This window comes from Amblyomma mixtum, chromosome 3 (assembly GCF_055824585.1).
Source record: "Amblyomma mixtum isolate Tamu chromosome 3, ASM5582458v1, whole genome shotgun sequence".
NCBI classification, from domain to species: Eukaryota; Metazoa; Arthropoda; class Arachnida; order Ixodida; family Ixodidae; genus Amblyomma; species Amblyomma mixtum.
This window is the reverse complement of record NC_143014.1, coordinates 71,017,624-71,036,594: the sequence shown is the minus strand read 5'-3', so window position 1 is coordinate 71,036,594 and position 18,971 is coordinate 71,017,624. Positions and strand designations below refer to the sequence as shown.

At 53.3% G+C, this 18,971-nt stretch overlaps 1 protein-coding gene across 3 annotated transcripts in view; it reads right to left on the bottom strand.

The window, feature by feature from the left end:
* LOC149350542 (protein TMEPAI-like) overlaps positions 1-18,971 on the bottom strand; it is a 56,481-nt gene that overhangs the window by 13,833 nt on the left and 23,677 nt on the right. The window contains exon 1 of one of the 3 annotated variants that reach the window (XM_089579593.1): positions 1,591-1,884. The exons of the other annotated variants lie outside the window; for them this stretch is intronic. Coding sequence (XP_089435719.1) covers positions 1,591-1,669 — 79 coding nt within the window. The 5' untranslated portion in view covers positions 1,670-1,884. Of the gene's footprint in view, positions 1-1,590; positions 1,885-18,971 lie in introns of those variants that run through there. 3 annotated transcript variants of the gene reach the window in all.

The window sequence follows — 18,971 nt, the reverse complement described above, 5'->3', positions numbered from 1 at the left end:
CATCGACGGGGTCAGCTACACAAGGCACCACAGCAGCTGTCTTTTTCACTGTACTCGCAATAGAGGCGCCGACCGATTGCGTCGAGCTTGGAAATACTGCCCGCAGTCAACCCGAGAGAGAGAGAGAGGGGGGGGGGGGAGAAAGATGCCGCCGAGACAACGCTCCCCTTCAGCGCGCACCTCCATTTGTCTGCGGCCAAAATTGGGCGACAGGCGCGCCGCGCAAGCCTGGAAGATGCGCGACCCAGTGTAGGCAAAACGTGGATCGATACCAGAAGGCTCGAAGCGAGGCGAACCCCGGAGTGACAACGCACTGGTAATTCGTTTCGACCAAAGAAGACAGTTAAGCTATATTGGGGGAGGCGGAGAATGTTTATTATGTCGTCCTCGGAGGTCCAGGACCAGGGCGTCGATAGCATCCAGTGGGGAGGGGCGGGTGCTACACCTTGCGCTGCTGGACTTTATTCGATGGTGAGTCATCGCTATGCACTGGAGAGCCCGGGGCACTTGTTCTAAAGTCATCTAAAAGGGTGCCTCTCTCACAGAACGACGTGTCAACTTGTCCTAGACGGGTTAATTCTGAGGTTAATAATCTACCCCTCCAGGCTGTACATTTTTCGTAGCCAATAATTACGTTGACTGGAAGCAAAACTTGCGGTGTACGTGCGGTAAGAAACAGCAAATCACTACACAGCGAGATTTTTTTTTTCTTCTGCCACTAAAAAGTGAGGGAGTACCGTAATTCACACTGCAATGCGGGGATGGGAGGCGATAACGGTCACAAAAGGAAGCGAAACTATCTTAGAAGCGCGGTCAACGAATGATGAACCTCGGCAGATGAGGCCGGAGCGGCCGAAAGCGACGCATCAGAAGTGGAGGGAAGGAGGAAGAGGGGTCATTAGACCGAAACTATTCGGCGCAGCAGAGGAAAAACAAAAACAAAGCCGAGCACGCGACCTCATCAACGGACTCCATTGATTGGCCGATGGGGACGCGGGAGCTCAACGCTGCACCGGAACGACGCGCGGTAATTAATGTTCCTCCGCGTCTCCCCGATCGATCACTCGCACGCCAGACAGGCGGCGGCGGACGTCTTGTCATTTGCGACTGAGCCAGGAAAGACACGATCGTTGGGGCAACAAGGGCAATCGCGCGCAATACCAGCACACGCCCGACTTGCAGCAGTGGAACGACGTGCCGGTGCGCACGTCCATGGTCCGCCAGAACAAAAGAAAAGAGAAGGCTCAAATGCCAAGAGCGGCGGGAGGAGGAATTCGCGGCAAAGGACACACACTGCACCTTCTCTTTTTCTTCGCGGGTCAACAATGTCTGGCCACTCCCGCCGCCGTTGTTGCGCTTCTAATCAGGGAAGGGGCCCTCACCGAGAAATAGCCGCGGATACGGAGCGCAGCTCCCCTATAGTGAGACAACTTACCTACTTATCCCCAGATAAGATAGCGCCGCCGAGAGCGTTTATGACTGCATTCGCGCGTCTCGGCGGCCGATTTCCGCAGCGTAAGCCACCGCGGCGAAAGTGGCGGCACAGAGACGAGCCGCGGACGTGCGAGAACAGGCGTACCGAAGGCATACCTGCGGGCTGTCGCGTCGACTTCTCGCAGGCGGCTCCGCCGGGAGCAGGGAGCGCGCAGACCGCGGCGGCAGCATGCATTAAAGATGTGTGCCGCCGACGAGTGCAGAAACCAATAACGGACCGGAGAAAGGGGAGAGAAGAAGCTCATGCAAATACTCGCGCCGCCGCGGGCCAAGGGGCGCCGCAGCAACGCTGGCGCTGCTCCACGGGCCGTTGCAACATAAATTAGCTGATGCGGAACCCTTATCGCGCGCGGCCGAATATGCGCCGACAACAAAAACACGAGGAAAGGCGCGCGGATAACCTGGCAGCGCGCGGTCTGCCAAGGCGCCGCCCACGGTTCGCGACCAAGGTCAGCGCCGCAGACGGCGTCTCTCACCATAACCAGCCGGACACGTTGCGTCACCAATCCCAGGGACGCGATAAGCGCGAGCCTCTTTAGGGCCAAACTGGCGCGCCGCGACCGCGCCGAGCGCCAAGTGCTTTTGGGCGCCAGAGAGTCTGGGAGATGCTCGCAGCAGCAGAGCTGGTCTCGCAGTTCCCTGGCACGACAGCGCCGATCCAGCTTTTCTTTCTTCGGGGACAAGGGGAGAACCCAAGGCTTTGCGCCGCCGCCGAAGAGAGACTCTGGCACGCCCGCCATACGGAGATGCCGATTCTCAGCACACAGCTGTTGCCAGCAGCGCGGCTCTGTGGGCAGACGCGTCTACTGCGTCCGCCGAAAACCAGAACAAAAAAAGGAGCAGGGAGCCGCGCCGAGCAGCAACGGTAAAGGAAACCTAACCCACCGAGTCAGGTAACCAGTATATGCTATAGTGGAGGAAGAACAGACGGCTGTATAGGTTGCATAACGGGCAGGCGCAGTCCGCCTCGTTCTCAGACTAGCCAAGTGCATATATATTGCGCACTCAGGTTGGGCCTTTTCAGAGGTAAAGCTGGAGTAGAACAAAGCGCCTGCTCTTTGTTTTTTTTTTTTTTTTTGTGAAAATGCTGTTCGTTCTCTTCTTGGTGGCCAAGGACGCAAAGTTTAGGCGGGAGCTAGCACAAAAACGGCAGTTCTGCAGCCCGCGCTGGGAGGCTTCAAAGTATAGAGCAGACATGCGGAAGAGCAATTTTACAGCCCCTCTGTTCTGTGGAAGACGCGACGGCGGGAAAATTTACTCGTTGCCCCCTCGGCAGGGCAAGCGCCGCCACGGCCCAGACCGTGAATGAGCCCCAAATACACCGCTCTCCCCTGAGCACACAGTGTGGAGAAAAAAGCTGCTGAATCAGGATTAGGGCCCATAAAGAGGAAACGATCGAGGCGCCTAAAGATAGCCTGATTTGCCTGCAGGGTTCAGCAGCGGGCCGAGTGAACCGTGCAGCGGCGGCGGCGGCACGCAGATCGCTTGGCAGGCGGCCAGTGCGCGCGGAAAACAAACGTCATGGCTCGGGAGCCGCGCAAAAGTGCGTGGTCAGACCAGGAAGCGAAGGTTGGCGGCCATATGGGCCGGCGAGCACGTCCGCGCGCACGTGCGGGCCTGTTTACTCGGCGGACGACGAGGAAGCCGGCTCAGCACTTCCGCGTTCGAAGAGGGAAGGCACCTGCTGCGGCGCGTATCCATTTCCTCCTGCTCGATCAGTCCAAAAGTGCGCACCGCCGCCGCGAGCGCTTATTGCGGCACGCGACAACAAAGGCCACTCGGCTCGGCGCCGTGCGGATTCGCCAGACACGGCGATCGATCGTGCGTCAGAAGGGACCGGCCGTCTGGCCGCCGCCGAGGGGGCATCCAAGATGGAATCCCCGGCGGCGAAGCCAGACAGACGGCCGGCACGCGACCGTTCTCACGGGCCGCCCTTCCGAGCGGACGACGATGATGGCCGGCTGACCTTGAAAGTCTGCGCCGCCGACTGTCTGCCTCCGCACAGGCCCCACACGCTTCCCCACACGTCGGCCGGCCAAACTCGCGGTAGGGCAAGACGCAAAAAGTTCTCGTCGCGCTTTTGAAGAAGACATCCATCAGTGAAACTTCGCTCCGCAGCGTTTCCGGGCCCGGAGACGTAAGAACGCCTCTCGGGAAACGCACGTAACGTGTTCACCGGCGCCAGATGGACAGCGAGACGAGGTGGCCCGACAGCGGCGGGGAGAGAGCTGATACGAGGAGAACGTCGAGACGAGTCTGCGGCAGCCCCCCCACCCCACCCGTCTGCGGGGACTACGGCGGCGGCGCTCAGTTACGTGCGTCGCAACACGTCGCACCGGTCGCACTGGCCGAGCGTCGACGCGCAGAAGGGTCCAGACGGCGCTGCCCCCTCCTCCGTGCGTCGCGTAATCGGAGAGCGCACCGAAGGACAGCGCCGCCCACGAGGCGTCCCAAACAATGCGGCGCGGCTGCTGCCCGCAACGGTACTGCAGCGGCCGGAACGCGCGCCATGCACCAGTCTTGGTTCGTTGACATGGCGGACGGTCCCTTTTGTCTGAGTTCCCAGCGATTTTTCGCGCCACCCGTCTCCCCTTTCGCTCGTCTCGCAGGATGACAATAGCTGGCCTAACCAACTTCGGACGTCTGGTTACGGTGGTCACGCTGGTCAAACGAAGGAAACAGCCGCGAATAATACAAGCGCCTCTCTCTACCGCCTCCGCCTCCCCCCCATCATTCGTTTTGAAACAGCTAAAGGCTGCTTCCATCGACTCCCTTTACACACGGGCGCAGGACTACAGCCGACGACTTTAGTTTTGCGCATTACAGGTATTTGTTGTACGCTAAAAACTCGGGCGGTACATTTAACACTACAGGATATCTTCCCCTGTCCTATGCCAGATGACCGATTCTCGGTGTCCTATAAAACTGTCCGACTGATTTGGTTCGCTGAAAATGCTGCCCGTCATCCGAGTCAGACGACGCGAAGACGAAAACGTAGGCGACCCAAGTGCCACTCAAACTCGCGCAAACGCCACCAGTCCGCCAACTCGCAGCGAAAAGGAACACGGGTGGTGCGTTTCGGGCCCGAAGGACGCAACGGCAAGAAGGGTCGTTTTTCATTTTTTCTTCAGGCGCCCACACGCATGCCCCGGGAATGTGAATCAATCACTTAGCGACGTTCTTCGCGCAAGAGAAAACTGCCCAGCTGACAAGAACCGACAGCTGCTATAGGCGAGGCGCTTCACTTGTATGCTTGTACGACAAAGCTTATTTGTGCGGCCGTATAAAGAAACCAACTATTCTATAGTTTCGTGGTAAAAGGACAGCGCACAACTGCGGCCGATTGCAACAAAAATGTTAGACGTCAAGGCGCGTGAAATCGAAACCGAGCTATCTTGCCCCGTCGGCGTTGCGTCACCGATAACGTGCGAGGAGCAGTAGTGATAAAACGACAGAGCCGCGGACAAGGGTCGCACCAGCGACCGATGGAATGGAAGCAGCGGCAATCCGTAGCGTAGGCGTGAGAGGAGCGAAAATGTGCTCAGGCAAGAGAAGTGACAATTTCATCAGACCGCAGTCACCGAGCGAACGCTTCTTCACATGCTACACACTGCCCGAACCACACCTTCTTTCCCCCATTTCCCGCCCACAACTTGCAATGCTTGGGCAAACTGGGCGGAGCTGGATAAACAGAGCGTTCTAACTTCTAGGTGAACGGGGGTCTTAAAGCGAGTCCGGAATAAAGTTCTGCGCGGACCTCATTCCGAGGCCGGAGTCTGGCCCCAGCACGAGGCTATTAGCCCGGTCCAGGCCTGCTTAATAATCACTCTGCTGAGCCTGGGTCTGGCCCGCCAAGCTCGGCGTAAGGCCCGCGGCCTGGGCCCATTCCCGCAGCAGCGCAAGAGGTAAATTGGTCAGTGTGTGCAAGCAGAACAAGTGGCCGTCAAAGGCGCTCAAATCGCAATAACGCTCGAAGACACCGGTTCCATAATCCCAAAAAGAGGACATGAGGCGGGTTCACCCGCCCAGTATTTTGAACAGTGATTTCGTCTCTGAATACCTCCCAAGTTCCGACAGCGAAAAGGGTTGCATACACGCGTTATAAGCTAGATGTTTAATCAGGGTGATTTTTTACGGTCCGCGATGTGTAAATATTAAAACGTCCGAGCAGCCGTAGCAATGGCATTTTATTTTGTTTCCATCGACACGATTTCTCGGGTTGAATTCATGGCAGCACAATGGCCGTGTTTCAACTGAGACGAAAAGCAAAAGCGCCTGCTTATTGCGTAGTATGTGTTAAAAGACCCGAAGCGGCTTAAAACAGCATACTCTTTCCCAGTGGAATTTCTGATACCGTACAGATGTATTTTTTGGGAGGTTAAGATACAAACCAGAAGACGAAATTAGCACAAACGGCTGCCCGCCGAGCAATCCAATGAAAGTCCTTATCCAGCGGTTTCTACGAGACTTCAAACGTGCAAGAGGTAACAGAAAACCGAGCAGATCCGGAGCGCCTTTTGGGAAGCGACGCCATCTGCTCGCTGAAACAGCCCAAGTCAGTGACGCTCTGTACTTTAACGCACTCGTGCAAGTGAACCGTGATTCAGGCTTTGAAATGCCGCAGTAGTTTAGCCCGCTGCTAGATTTTGCGGTTTAGAATGCGAGAGCGGTCTTCAGTGACTTATGAGTGCCATTTAACTTCTTCCCTATAGTATCTTCAAACGTGGCTGGGCGTGCACGTGCGAAGTTACTTGGACACTTGCACTGTCAGTGACGCTGACTAAAACCGGTCTGTAATACGGACGTAGTTAAGCTCGCGCTCATCCCGCGTTCACGAAAAACTCTCCGATTAGATTTTTGCGTCGGGATTCTTACATTTTCTAGACGTTCCGAGCAACAGTGCAAAAAAAAAGTACTGCTGCAATTTTTTTTCTCTTGAGCAAAATGCAACAACAGCAAACACCAAATAATAATAATAATAATAATAATAATAATAATAATAATAATAATAATAATAATAATAATAATAATAATAATAATAATAATAATAACTTTATCTCTATGAAAAAAAAAGAGTACATATATTCAGGCCTGAAACGCCATTGATGGCTCGAGCGGCAAGTCCTGGCAGGCAGCAATACCATAAACGGTAATTAACATAAATATAAAGCAGAGAAACGCGAGTGCAGGAAACGAAAAGAAAGTAAAAAGATGATTAAAATTATACAATGTCTATGAAGTGAAACTACCAATGAGCCTAATGTAACACGGAACAGAGGAAATGTGTGCCAGCAAAATGACCGTGATACAGGCAATCGTACACTAACCAGGCTTTCCTGGCACAATAAACGTTTAATAATCTTCGCAGCCCATATCATAACCCTATTCCAACCATGTCGCTGCTAGAACGCCCCATGCAAGCTGCAATAACAAATAAAAAGCCGGACACATGTCCTCTATGCACGGGCCTGAGCCCAACCCAGGCCCGGCGAAAGATCGTATTTAAATGGCTAAGCAATGCCGCTACAACTTGCAAGCTCTGAATTGAGGAAGCGACATCGCTTTTGGCAGGGAACGGATACTTTTTCGCAATACAGCGTGGAGCGTTGAACTTATGATCCGCGTTGTAGTCAATGATTATTAGCCAAATTCTTAATGATTAACATTTTTCGTTAACTCTTTAACAGAGGGACTACAGGGCAATGCTTACAATTTATTACTTTGGGGCAATTCCAAACGAACCTCACACTAGGGTTTATGCATGAACTTTAGACATGCACAAGAAAACAACCGACAAGTATAAATCCAGTCATTCAGTAACGCAGACAGACTCAATGTGGGCACACCTAAGAAAAAAAAAAGTGCTTTTCAGTGTTTTTTTCTCGCAGAACTCAAAGCAAGAGTTGGCAGCGAAAAGAATCTCCTCAGTTGCGAGTTTTTAGAAATGCTTTCCCCGAGACGCCACGGCCAGCACCTCAGCGAACTACATGAATAGTATATACGCGGCTTTGCGGGGGGTCGTTCAATAAATATGTCCCTTGACCCACTTCCAATGCGCCGAAGGGCATGAAAGTGTGCACAGTTATTAGCCTTTCTCTACAGAGCTAACACAGAGTGAGACACGACTGTCGCTCTCTATGCAGCTGCCGGTTTCGCTTTTCTATCGAAGTCCTCAAGGTTGACCCGGAAGGCAGGATTTTACTTCCTTATTCTGAGTGTGATCATCGACAAGACGTTTGCCTTTCAAAAATATTTTCGCGGACGGCAACACGCTGAAACGGCACGACGCAAGATCGACGAAGCATGGAGGATGAGCGAAGGATTTCGTAGCCGCAGCAGCGCGTTCGCATTTGCGCCATGCACACGAGTTGCGAGTCAGGGGCCGTATTTTGTAACGATTCCTTTCGTTTGCATTTCATCTGGGTGTGACATCAATCGTGACGAAAGCAACGGGGAAGCAAGCGGCCAATCACAGGCGCGGCCAGTCTGGTCACGGCGCAACGTTCAGCCACGCTGCTGCTGCCGGGCCACGCCACAGGGACTCATTACCAAGAATTCGGGGCAGCGTCTATAACGTTGTTCTGCAGCCACTCGGTCATTCTATTTCTTCCGTCACGGATGATGTCAAAGCACTATATCTGAACGTCCAAAGCTACGCGCCACGTGTTGGCAGCCAAGGAAACTAGAAGCGCTTGTTCCGATTTTCTCGTACAGCGCACAACCCCTTTGTAGAGACATGATATAAGGGGATAAAGTTATCTCGGGCGCTCCAAACGCGTCATCCAGCTCCGTCATTCGTCCGCGTCGGCACCGGTCCGCCACAGTGGGATGGGCGAGCTCCTGCAACGACCAGTCATCTCTCACAGCTTACGTCACCAGGAGCAGCGACCAATGCTGAAGGTGGTCAGATGAAACCAAATAGATATGAACAGTCGGAAAATTCGACCCCTGCATGGCCTCGCAAAAGACGGACACCTTTGGACTGCTCGACCAGCGTATTTTTAGTGGCTTTTCGTGGTTTCGCTCAAGGAAGCGTCACACGTATACAGATCGGAGCAGTATGAATGGGAACTTGGCAAGCATGCATTAAACGACTGCTCCCTAAGTATGAGTGAAGATATGTACTCTGAAGGGAAGTTTTCCAATATACACGTGCCCATGATCTCAAAAGTTGCACGTGGGCCTGTGAGCAGGCCATTCACTTAGCCAGCGGTTGCGATAATTAAGCGCCTAAACACTGCACAAGCACAGGTGAGCATCGCGCAGGTGCAGTCAACGGCCGCGTTCGTCCCTATCCCGCTGAGATGCGCCAGGCGGGGAAGAGCCCAACTCGCAGCCCGCTGAGCGGCCGCGCTTCGAGAACTGCGTGGCTTCTGCATTCTGTGCAGCCGGCCGAGGGTCTCCCCTTCGCGGTTCGAACGCACGAGCGGTCCCCCCACACAACAAGAAAGGTCACGAACCCTTCCCGCTTGTACGGGGCGTGTCTGCTGTAATGCTGCAGTGCAGCGCGCTCACCACCGCGGCACGCGCAAGAAGAGCGGCCTCATTACGGCGGGATTAGAATCCGGCGGCCTCACTCGGGACGTCACGAACCCGCGGCGACGAGGACAGGGCGGCGCACGCCTCGGCCCCCAGAGCTCGGCACGACAGGGGTTCGGGGAGAGCCACACACAATCCGGCGCATTCACGTGCGACAGCCGCCCGCGGATTTTCGGCGTCCAAAAAGTGCGCGCAGTCGGCTTTCCACAAGGGGAAATGCTCGCTCGCGTTTTCTATATTTATGCGACCGCCGCGCTGGCGTGTTCGCTGACCTACGAGCCAGTCAAGCCGCTTACACAGAGGCATCTAGTCCCGGATGCCATCCGGCGGTATTTCGGGGACCGGCGCCTCGGTGGCCGCTATACCGCGCATGCACGCTGCGTCCAGCTTCGTAGCGACCGGCTCGGGATGGAATGGAAGGAATAATAATTTGTTCTTACGTGCACTCTTCTCAACCGCGCGAGACATGCTGGACCTGCTTTCCAGATTTCGCAAAATTTGACTGGAACCCGAACCTTATATGCCAGCGAAAAAAAAATGAATTGGAAACAAATGCAGCACACGAAAACTTTTCCGCTACCCGGTGTCCCCTCCACGCAAATACATCGGTCATTACGCTTACTAAAAAAAACTCCCTGTATTGCTTTAATTCAAAAACCTATAGCACTGAACGGCTATTAACTAATAGTGTTCGCGTTCTGTCGGACTCTCCATACGCAACAGACTGCTTTCAAAGCTATAACACGCAGCGGAAATGCCCTATTTACGCGCACGCCATCACTGTTTCGCGGAGAAATGCAGCAAGCATTTTGCTGTCCCGATAACTTATAACTTCATAGCTATGGCGGGGCAAATTTAAGAAAGAGTATGGAAGCACCACGTCTACCCGACGCTCGTCCTGATATATATGAGAGGAAGCGAGTGCTCAAGTTTCTTCCTCTTTGTTGCTTCTCCGTCATTGCTTTTTTTTTTTCTATGGTAGCAAAAAAAAAAAAATCGCTTATTTTTAGGTCTCGAACGCAATGAAGAGCTCAACTTCTTTCTAATCAAACGGGGCTGTTCTGCGGAAAGACCGCAAGGGGAATTTAAGGTCTTACGTATATATGCGCCCAAATCCTCGCAGAATGCTGCGTCCAGCGCGATAGCCCTGAGACTTCAAAATCTCCACATTTGTGCATACGATAATGCGTGGGTTACGTTGGTTACTTTACACCGCGCATTCAGAGGTGACCGGATATATGTAAATCCAGCTCTTCGCAGCGAGCTCGACAATCAAAACGAACAGTAACGATTCCAACCCGTCGGAGAATGCAATGCTTTTGTGAAGTAACGCAAGATCGAATGCCGCGATACAAAAAAGAAAAAAGAAACAGTTTGCATTGCAGGCAGATGAGAGAAAAAAAAAAAGACCCGTTCACTCCGACACAGAACGGCGTTTCTCTGTAGGAAAGATGCAGCTGCACGCGGCTCATCAGCTCTGCAGCACAGACGACGAGCCATATCAGAGCTGCAGCCCTGACTTGTCACTCACATGGCCAGTTAAAGGACAATTCCAATTTTTGTTCTCAGTAAAAGTCGATTCCACGCCTCTTTCTGGGTATGTACACGTTATACCGGCGGCAAGAGACGCATTAATTAGTGAGAAAATTGTGTGTAAAACATTTTCCCGCCACTCGATTGAAACTTACGACGCCCACACAGAAAATGACCCCGTGATCATCGTTTTCAAGTGAATGGTGGTGTAGCCTAGCCGCTGGGATCCGTGATGGTAAGCGTTGTCGACGCATGCCGCTGATTAGTTGCAAAATCGGCCGGTGATGGCGACACCTGTACTTCGCTTTTTGGCCATTCCTCTCTTATAAAAACTGCGTTTTCGGTGAGAGTGGTAACCTCTGTCGTTAGAAGGCGGTAATCTATCGACACAGTCCAACTTCAATTTGCCTTCAGAGTCCTTTTAAGACCCGATAGCTGGGGCAGTTGGTAGGGGTTCATGTCAGATTAAACAACGCGAAGACGGAAACACAGAAATAATGAAGCCACATACGAAGCGCTGTGGAATTAACACAGCCGTTGGCATAACAGACGAATGAAAGTAGTGGCAAAATGCTGGGCGCAATCGAACCCGTGTAATTAGTCACAACTATTCAACGACAAAAAAAACTAAGCTTAGGTAACACCCTTCTTTTCGAATTCGTGCTGATTGCGCCCAAAACAAACGACCTGATCAATGGTAAGTCGCTACCGCGCGGGTAGGGGTTGATTTTTGAGGAAGACCTTGGTTTCCATATGTGTGCTCCCGATATGCCAGGGGATGCTTCTGTAGTCCGCCCCAGCCAAAACTGCCTACTGCACTCTAAGCCCGAATACGCCTATATGGGTGCAAAAAGGGAGCAACCAGTCCTCTAGCGCAGTCCTCTATGTATAGTGTGCGGGTAGCAGCCCCTGTGCGCAGCTACTGCTTTGTCGCGTAAATGTAAGACGTCTGGAAGGATACGACGTGCACATATTCCGGAAGGCATTTTTTGTTTTTCTTTTGAGCACACTGTGCTCCTTCCGTCAGGCTGTCAACTAACCGAACGTCAAGTGCGGGGCCATACCAACGACGGCTACACTCTGAACAAGCTGCCCCCGGCGCGCGCTTCACCGAACAGCTGGCTGGCCGAACCAGGCCGGCGGGCGGGTGGCTTCCATGCCCGCCGTGTCATCGACCACGAGGCGCGCAGCTGGCTCCGTGAGCAGCGGGATAAATCGGAGCACGCGGCGGCGGCGGAAGGCCGCGAGACGGCGGGCGACAGGTGAGAGCGGGAGGTCGTCCGGCTTCGATCTGGCCGTGACCCCGGCGGCGTGGCTTCCGAAGGCCGTTAGTCATGCGCCACCCGCCGCCGGGGCACAGCGGTGACGTTCACCCCCGTGGCACGCGCACAAAAGCCGCCCCCGCCCCGGCGGAAAGAGCAGAAAAACAAAAGTCCCCCTCCCCTCCCGACGGAGACGGCGCCCTTGCGCAACGCCGGGGCGGCCGTCGGCGGCTCAGCCGCGCGCGCCGGTGTCGTCATGGTCGCACTTGTTGCTAGCGCCCGCACTAAAGTCACGCAAGGTCAGGCGCGCGCCTCTTCGCACCTCGAACCGCGCAGTCTGTGGACGACGGGCCGGCCGCCGCAGTGACCGCGGAACGCGACACACGCCCATAATAGCCTTGGCAGATGTTCCGCGTGCCTCGGCCGCCCCGCGCCGCCGCTCCGCACGGCGCCTCAGCCGCTTACGTAACCTCACAGTTCGATTAACTTCGGGGGACAATTAGGGCTTCCGTGTAATCCGCGACGGGCACCCAAAGCCTCGCGCCGCGGCTGTAATCCGACGACTCCTGAGCCGGCCAGCGCGCGCGCGCCCCGCAGTTCTCGCGTCCCGTTACGAAATGGACGGAGACGATAGAAATGCGCGCATCTCATATTTCCCGCCGACAGGCCGCTCCTGAAAGGCCTTCGTGTAAATGAACGCACTCTCAAGCATCTCCGAGAGCCGAATCGGCCGAGTCCAAGGCGTGCCCAAGTGTACAGACCTTCGAGCTGGGACGGTGGGCGCGCAATCATGAGAGGATTCGCAGTTCTCCACTGTGGTGTCGCGTGCTTCCGTCCCTCCACAAAGAATTCTGAGCGGACCGTTTTCTACGTGTGTAAAACGTGCAGATCATTCCGGAGAGGAATGCTTATCCGCGGGCTATTCTCAGACGGACATGTCACATGAGCGGGCAGTTTATACGTTCATACGCTATATCTAAAAAAGAAAAAAGAATGTCAGTCCTCAGAACTATTTTTGACACCAGTGCGCTCATGATTTCCCCACCGTAACACGAGCCCTTTCTTGCACTGGCCACTGCATGCACTTGGAACAAGCTCGCATAAGCTCCCGAGAACGGATATATGCTGCCTCACCTTTTCCATTCCTTGCATGCGCGGAATTTATTGAAATGCGCCCCAAGATTTCAGATTTGCCAGCGCCTAATTTGGCCTATATTCTCGAACGGAAACAATATGACCAAAAATATCAGGCTAACAGTGAGCGTAAACTATGTTTATGAGAGACTTTAATTAGCTGCTGCCTATAAATGTCTGAGAACGTGGTGCTAGAACTAGAATGACGCGCGAATCTTTACAGTAACTGCAAAACCGCAACGAGGAACAACAAAAATAGAAGAATTCTGCCGTCGTTATTTACAGACCCTAATCATGGTTAACCTTATTTGCCACAGATTACCTAACACGAACAAGTCACAAACGCAGGCAGTAACCTCCTCGTGGGCTCAAGCATGCCCCCTTTTTCTTGGCCCTTTAGCGTGCCTTAATAATAGTCTCTACAGGACTGGCCTGCTCGCCTTCTTACATTCTCTATCCATTAGTCACAAAACGTTTATGTTTGCTCATATCTAAAACCTACCAACGAATATATGAGTTCATTAGGATGGACGCACTCCCCAACGTAACCGAACCCAGTGTCGCATTTCAGTGGCAGCGGTTCCGCGAAGGAACTCGCGCAACAAACCAGATCTGCACCGCGGCTGCTGCCAAAGACGGATATCGCCGGTTTCCCCGTCCTTAAATTTCGTATGCGATCTGGAACGAAGCCATCAATCGCATGCTAACACGTGTCCGATTTCACTACGCCGATATAGCTTCAAGTCGCGCCGCAGAGGAAGATTAGCAATCGGCAGAAGGGGAAAAAAGAAACAGACGGATGGAACGAAAACAGAGACGGAGAGAGAAAACGAGAGGCATTCGACGAGGGATTGTGTGCGAGCACGCAATTTACTTTTAATGGGCGCTCGGAATAAAATAACAGGACGCAGCCGCGCAGTGCCACGCACGGCTCGCCGAAACGATCTCCCCTCGCGATGCATACACGCAGCGCCACAAGCGGAGACAAACGTGGCAGTGGTCCAGAGAGCCAACCCCGATCGCGCGCGCGCTCCGCAAAGAACCTGGCGCCGGCCACGCGGCATTGACGGAGCTCGGCTTTATGCGCGCACAACGCTCGTTGGCGAGGCGCGCAAGAAGCAAAAAAGAGCGACGCACGCAAGGACGCAACCAAAACGGTGCCCGCTGGCAGCCAGAGAGAGATACGGGGCCCACCGCCGATCAGCGCCGCGCAACAAAGTTACGTCCGGGCTGGCCACCTTGTTTTCCAAGAAGGTCACCCGAGCGGGCCGACAAATGCGGGCGCGTCTGCCCTCGGATTACGAGCAAACGCCGCCGCCACCGCGCTCAGGTTGCAAGCGGCCGGGCGGGGGGAGGGGGGTGTCTGCACGCACCTGTGTGCGCGCGCCGGGCACTTTCGCGCTTCCCACTGCCGGCAATTAGCCGCGCCCGAAATAGAAAGAGGCCCGAGATCCCGCCGGGGCGCCAGACGCGAAGAAAGCTACGCTGACCAACCTCCGAATGATGGCGCCTCTTTCTGTTTTTATGTAACGTGGTGTACTTAAATTACTACAGCCGCCCATTAAGCAAAGCAGCAAAGAAGCCCTGCGTCAGTCGAAGACGCGAAACTGCCGTCCTTGGATATATCAGCCCGAAAAGCAATAAGCAGCCGACGCTTGATTACGAAAGAAAGGAGAGACTCAACCTAACACGTTGCTGTACAAAAAGCTCAGTAAAGCGCAAAAGTTCACGAAGAGGGATTAAACCTAAGAAGGCGGTGGGTTAAAAGTTCAGTGCTGTTTAATGTTCACTTCGGCGGAATGGATGGATGGCATGGATGCCCGCATAGCACCATTCCGTGGTGCTGAGCAGCAGGCACTAACATTCCTGGGTATTTAAGACGTATACAACGTCAGCAGGTGGCGCGGTCTGTTGAAGCACGAGTGCTCTGTAAGGAAAGACATCGCGAGGACTGAGTATGAGAGGAATTCATCCGCCAATGTCAGGTGGGCGCCACGCGTGAAGGTCACGTAAATGAATGACGAGTCTAGTGCATATTCCGCAATAAAAAAAAATCATTTTTTGACCCCGGTGAAATAAAAGTCGACTGCTCAGCCTCGTTAAATGAATGTATATTTTGTAGTGAAGCTCCAGTACAATCTTTTTTTTACACGCAATCCACCATAACCGGGGCCCATAGGAAAGGTACGAGTGAAGAGCAGCCGAAAGGGGGTCTAAACCATGGACAAGTCAGCTACTAACACTAAACAAAGAACAAAGAAGGTTACCAACGAAGTTTAAACTTTCGCAACCCAAATGGAGGGATTAACGGGACGATGTCAGCAAGTCCTTCGACACCGCAAGGCAGGCAGAGGGGTCTTATGCATCCAGTCGTAGACGCGTCACATATGCGGGCCCTGTAACTCCTTGACTTCATCACAGCTCATGAGCGAGACAATAAGGCGAAAACTTAACTCTCGGCGTTCACTAAATATTTCACAAACGGAGGATAGCAGCACTGCATGTACCCTTCCCGCACATCGATCTATCGAAAACACTCGAGCAGCCCGAACGTTACTAAATGTTGCCAAGCCCCGTCGGTACGAGCTGCAAACGTACGCTTTACACAGGCAAGTCCTCCAGAGGGACTGTGTAGTCAGGTAGCACCGAGAGACGCCTAGGGCACTCCTGTGGTCACAGGACAGCCACGCAGCTAAGAAAAAAAACGGACCACAAATATCAGGAATACACACAGTCGTCAACGAACGAAACGCGAGGCCTATGAGCGCGAGGCCTAAGAGCGCGAGGCCTAAGAGCGCGAGGCCTTAGGCACAGGGAGAGATTTTACAGAGGGTTGCTGAATGCGGATTGAATGCTGGGACAGCTGTCCTTTTGCTTTCCGAAGCATGCAGAGGTGACGAGTGCATTCTTGCCTAAAGCATGTACTCTTCACCAGGGCAACACATTCACCGAAGGCCAACGCAGATGCGCGCTTCATTCGTTCGAGACTGTGCAGACCTTATTACACGAGACACGAAACCTTGTAACTGCGCCTTAATTTGAAGTACGCTGTGATTAACTGATGGGTTGCAAACACAGCGGGCCACGCATACGCGACGTAGTGGAGAGGTTGGTTGGTTTATGGGGTTTAACGTCCCAAAGCGACTAAGGCTATGAGAGACGCCGTAGTGGAGGGCTCCGGAAATTTCGACCACCGGGGGTTTTTTCAACGTGCACTGACATCGCACAGTACACTGGCCTGTAGAATTTCTCCTCCAAAGAAATTCAACCGCCGCGGCCGGGATCGAACCCACGTCTTTCGGGTCAGCAGCCGAGCACCATAACCACTGAGCCACCGCGGCGGGTCCGACGTAGTGGAGAGCCTCAGCTTTATCACTCTTGGCTAAAAAGAATAAAAGAGGTATGCCATTTGCTTTTTGCCGGGCTAACCGCCCTGCCACAACCATTTGTCCCATTAAGAATACGTAGTACTCGACGAACAGCCGCACCAACTGTGATATAACGTGTCGATCACAGAAAAACAAAAAGGGATACAACCACATCTGAAAACTGTACGCCTGAGAAACGCCTGGACGCTTGTGGCACTGTTCATACAAGGCTTTAGGACGCGGGAAACGTCCCTCCACATGTTCACGTTCGAAATGCCAACACGTTATTTTCTTGCCGACCATGTCGTCGACACAGTGGGCGCAGCTCTTGAATTTCCGAATATTGAGACTTCCGCCACGCACGCGCGACGTCTAGCCAAAGGCCACGCCCACACCAGTATTCCGCGCCGTGGCGTGTCTGTCGCCGGCACGGTCTGACACGCGAGAACCTGCTCGACGGCGCTACCAAGTGAAAAAGAAGCAGAGCGCGCTACGCTAGCGCCGCCGACACAGAAGAAAGAAAACCCGGCGGATACATTTAAATAGTCGCTGCTGCTGCGGCGGCGCATTGCACTCCTATACGTGAACAGTGAGGCCCGAGAGTGTAGCGCCACGTCCGACTTGTGTTTGCTTAGTTGCTAGCAGCCGCCGCAGACCGTCACGTGGGAGCAGAGACGTTCAACGACCGAGAACTAGACGGCATGTGCGGCCGCAAAGGCCGAATTGCACCAGACCAGTGGAGGGAGGAATAAATACCGAACATTTAAAATTACAGCCCGCAGCTGCAGACGGACGCATCCGTGGGCCCCGGTGAGTTATGACGAAGAGACGGCGTTGAAATAATTAAAAAGAAAAAAAGACGTCTGCCTAATACATATACATCTGCAATCGGGATTGACGAACAGGGGCGATGTTCTTTTATTACTTATACATGCCCGCAACACTATGCAAATGTTTCCAGACAATAAATCTCTCACGATAAAGCTATACGGCTCGCCACGTATGCGCGATACTCTCTTGAGCAGGATCATTAAAAAAAAGAAAGGTCGGTGCATTCACCCAAGCTTTCGCGCTTTCCTAAAAAGGAAAAGCTGCGTTTTTGTTTTGTTGTTTGTCAAACATCCGCGACAAAATACGTGGCAGTGAACGTGTTTCGCGCATGTACTATACAACCATTTCGGCTTTTAACTTGAGCATGAAGTTACGACACCACTGAACTCCCACAGCATCACTGTGTGTGTGTGTGTGTGTGTGTGTGTGTGTGTGTGTGTGTGTGTGTGTGTGTGTGTGTGTGTGTGTGTGTGTGTGTGTGTGTGTGTGTGTGTGTGTGTGTGTGTGTGTGTGTGTGTGTGTGTGTGTGTGTGTGTGTGTGTGTGTGTGTGTGTGTGTGTGTGTGTGTGTGTGTGTGTGTGTGTGTGTGTGTGTGTGTGTGTGTGTGTGTGTGTGTGTGTGTGTGTGTGTGTGTGTGTGTGTGTGTGTGTGTGTGTGTGTGTGTGTGTGTGTGTGTGTGTGTGTGTGTGTGTGTGTGTGTGTGTGTGTGTGTGTGTGTGTGTGTGTGTGTGTGTGTGTGTGTGTGTGTGTGTGTGTGTGTGTGTGTGTGTGTGTGTGTGTGTGTGTGTGTGTGTGTGTGTGTGTGTGTGTGTGTGTGTGTGTGTGTGTGTGTGTGTGTGTGTGTGTGTGTGTGTGTGTGTGTGTGTGTGTGTGTGTGTGTGTGTGTGTGTGTGTGTGTGTGTGTGTGTGTGTGTGTGTGTGTGTGTGTGTGTGTGTGTGTGTGTGTGTGTGTGTGTGTGTGTGTGTGTGTGTGTGTGTGTGTGTGTGTGTGTGTGTGTGTGTGTGTGTGTGTGTGTGTGTGTGTGTGTGTGTGTGTGTGTGTGTGTGTGTGTGTGTGTGTGTGTGTGTGTGTGTGTGTGTGTGTGTGTGTGTGTGTGTGTGTGTGTGTGTGTGTGTGTGTGTGTGTGTGTGTGTGTGTGTGTGTGTGTGTGTGTGTGTGTGTGTGTGTGTGTGTGTGTGTTTGTGCGTGCGTGCGTGTGTGTGTGCGCGTGCGTGCGTGCGTGCGTGCGTGCGCGCGCGCGTGTGCGTGCGCTTTTCAAAAAGCGGTCGCACCACGTCTCTTCCCTAGAGCAGATTTACCGCAAAAGCCCAAGAATATGGCGAAAATAAAGCGCATTCCCGCAGCAGAGAACCGCATTTTCCGAGGTAAAATTTCCCATCCACGAGTTGGACAGAAGGCACAGCTCACGATTAAACACTATGTCAACGAAGCGTTTACGTGCACCGCAATAAGGCTTCCCTGTGAGCAGCGGCTAAAAATTTTGGCCAAAAAACGGCACGGAACAGAAGCCTTTTGCGGGTACGAAAACGGGCCACAATTTTTCACCATTAAAAAGCTTTAGTCCGTGCATTAGACGAAAACGGCGCGCGCAGCTACAGCTATAGGACACTTTACGCCCAGACAGTCTCGTCCGCATTGAGCGCCAACATCTCGGGTTGGGGGAGAGGCGGACAAAAAGAAAACAAAAGAGTGAAGAAACGCGATCTGCGAGTGGCAGAAATAGAGCAATCCCGACTGCCACGCCGGCCGATTTCAAAACACAGGCGGCGACGGCGGCGGCTGGAGCCGCCGGCAACACGCATCAACGAT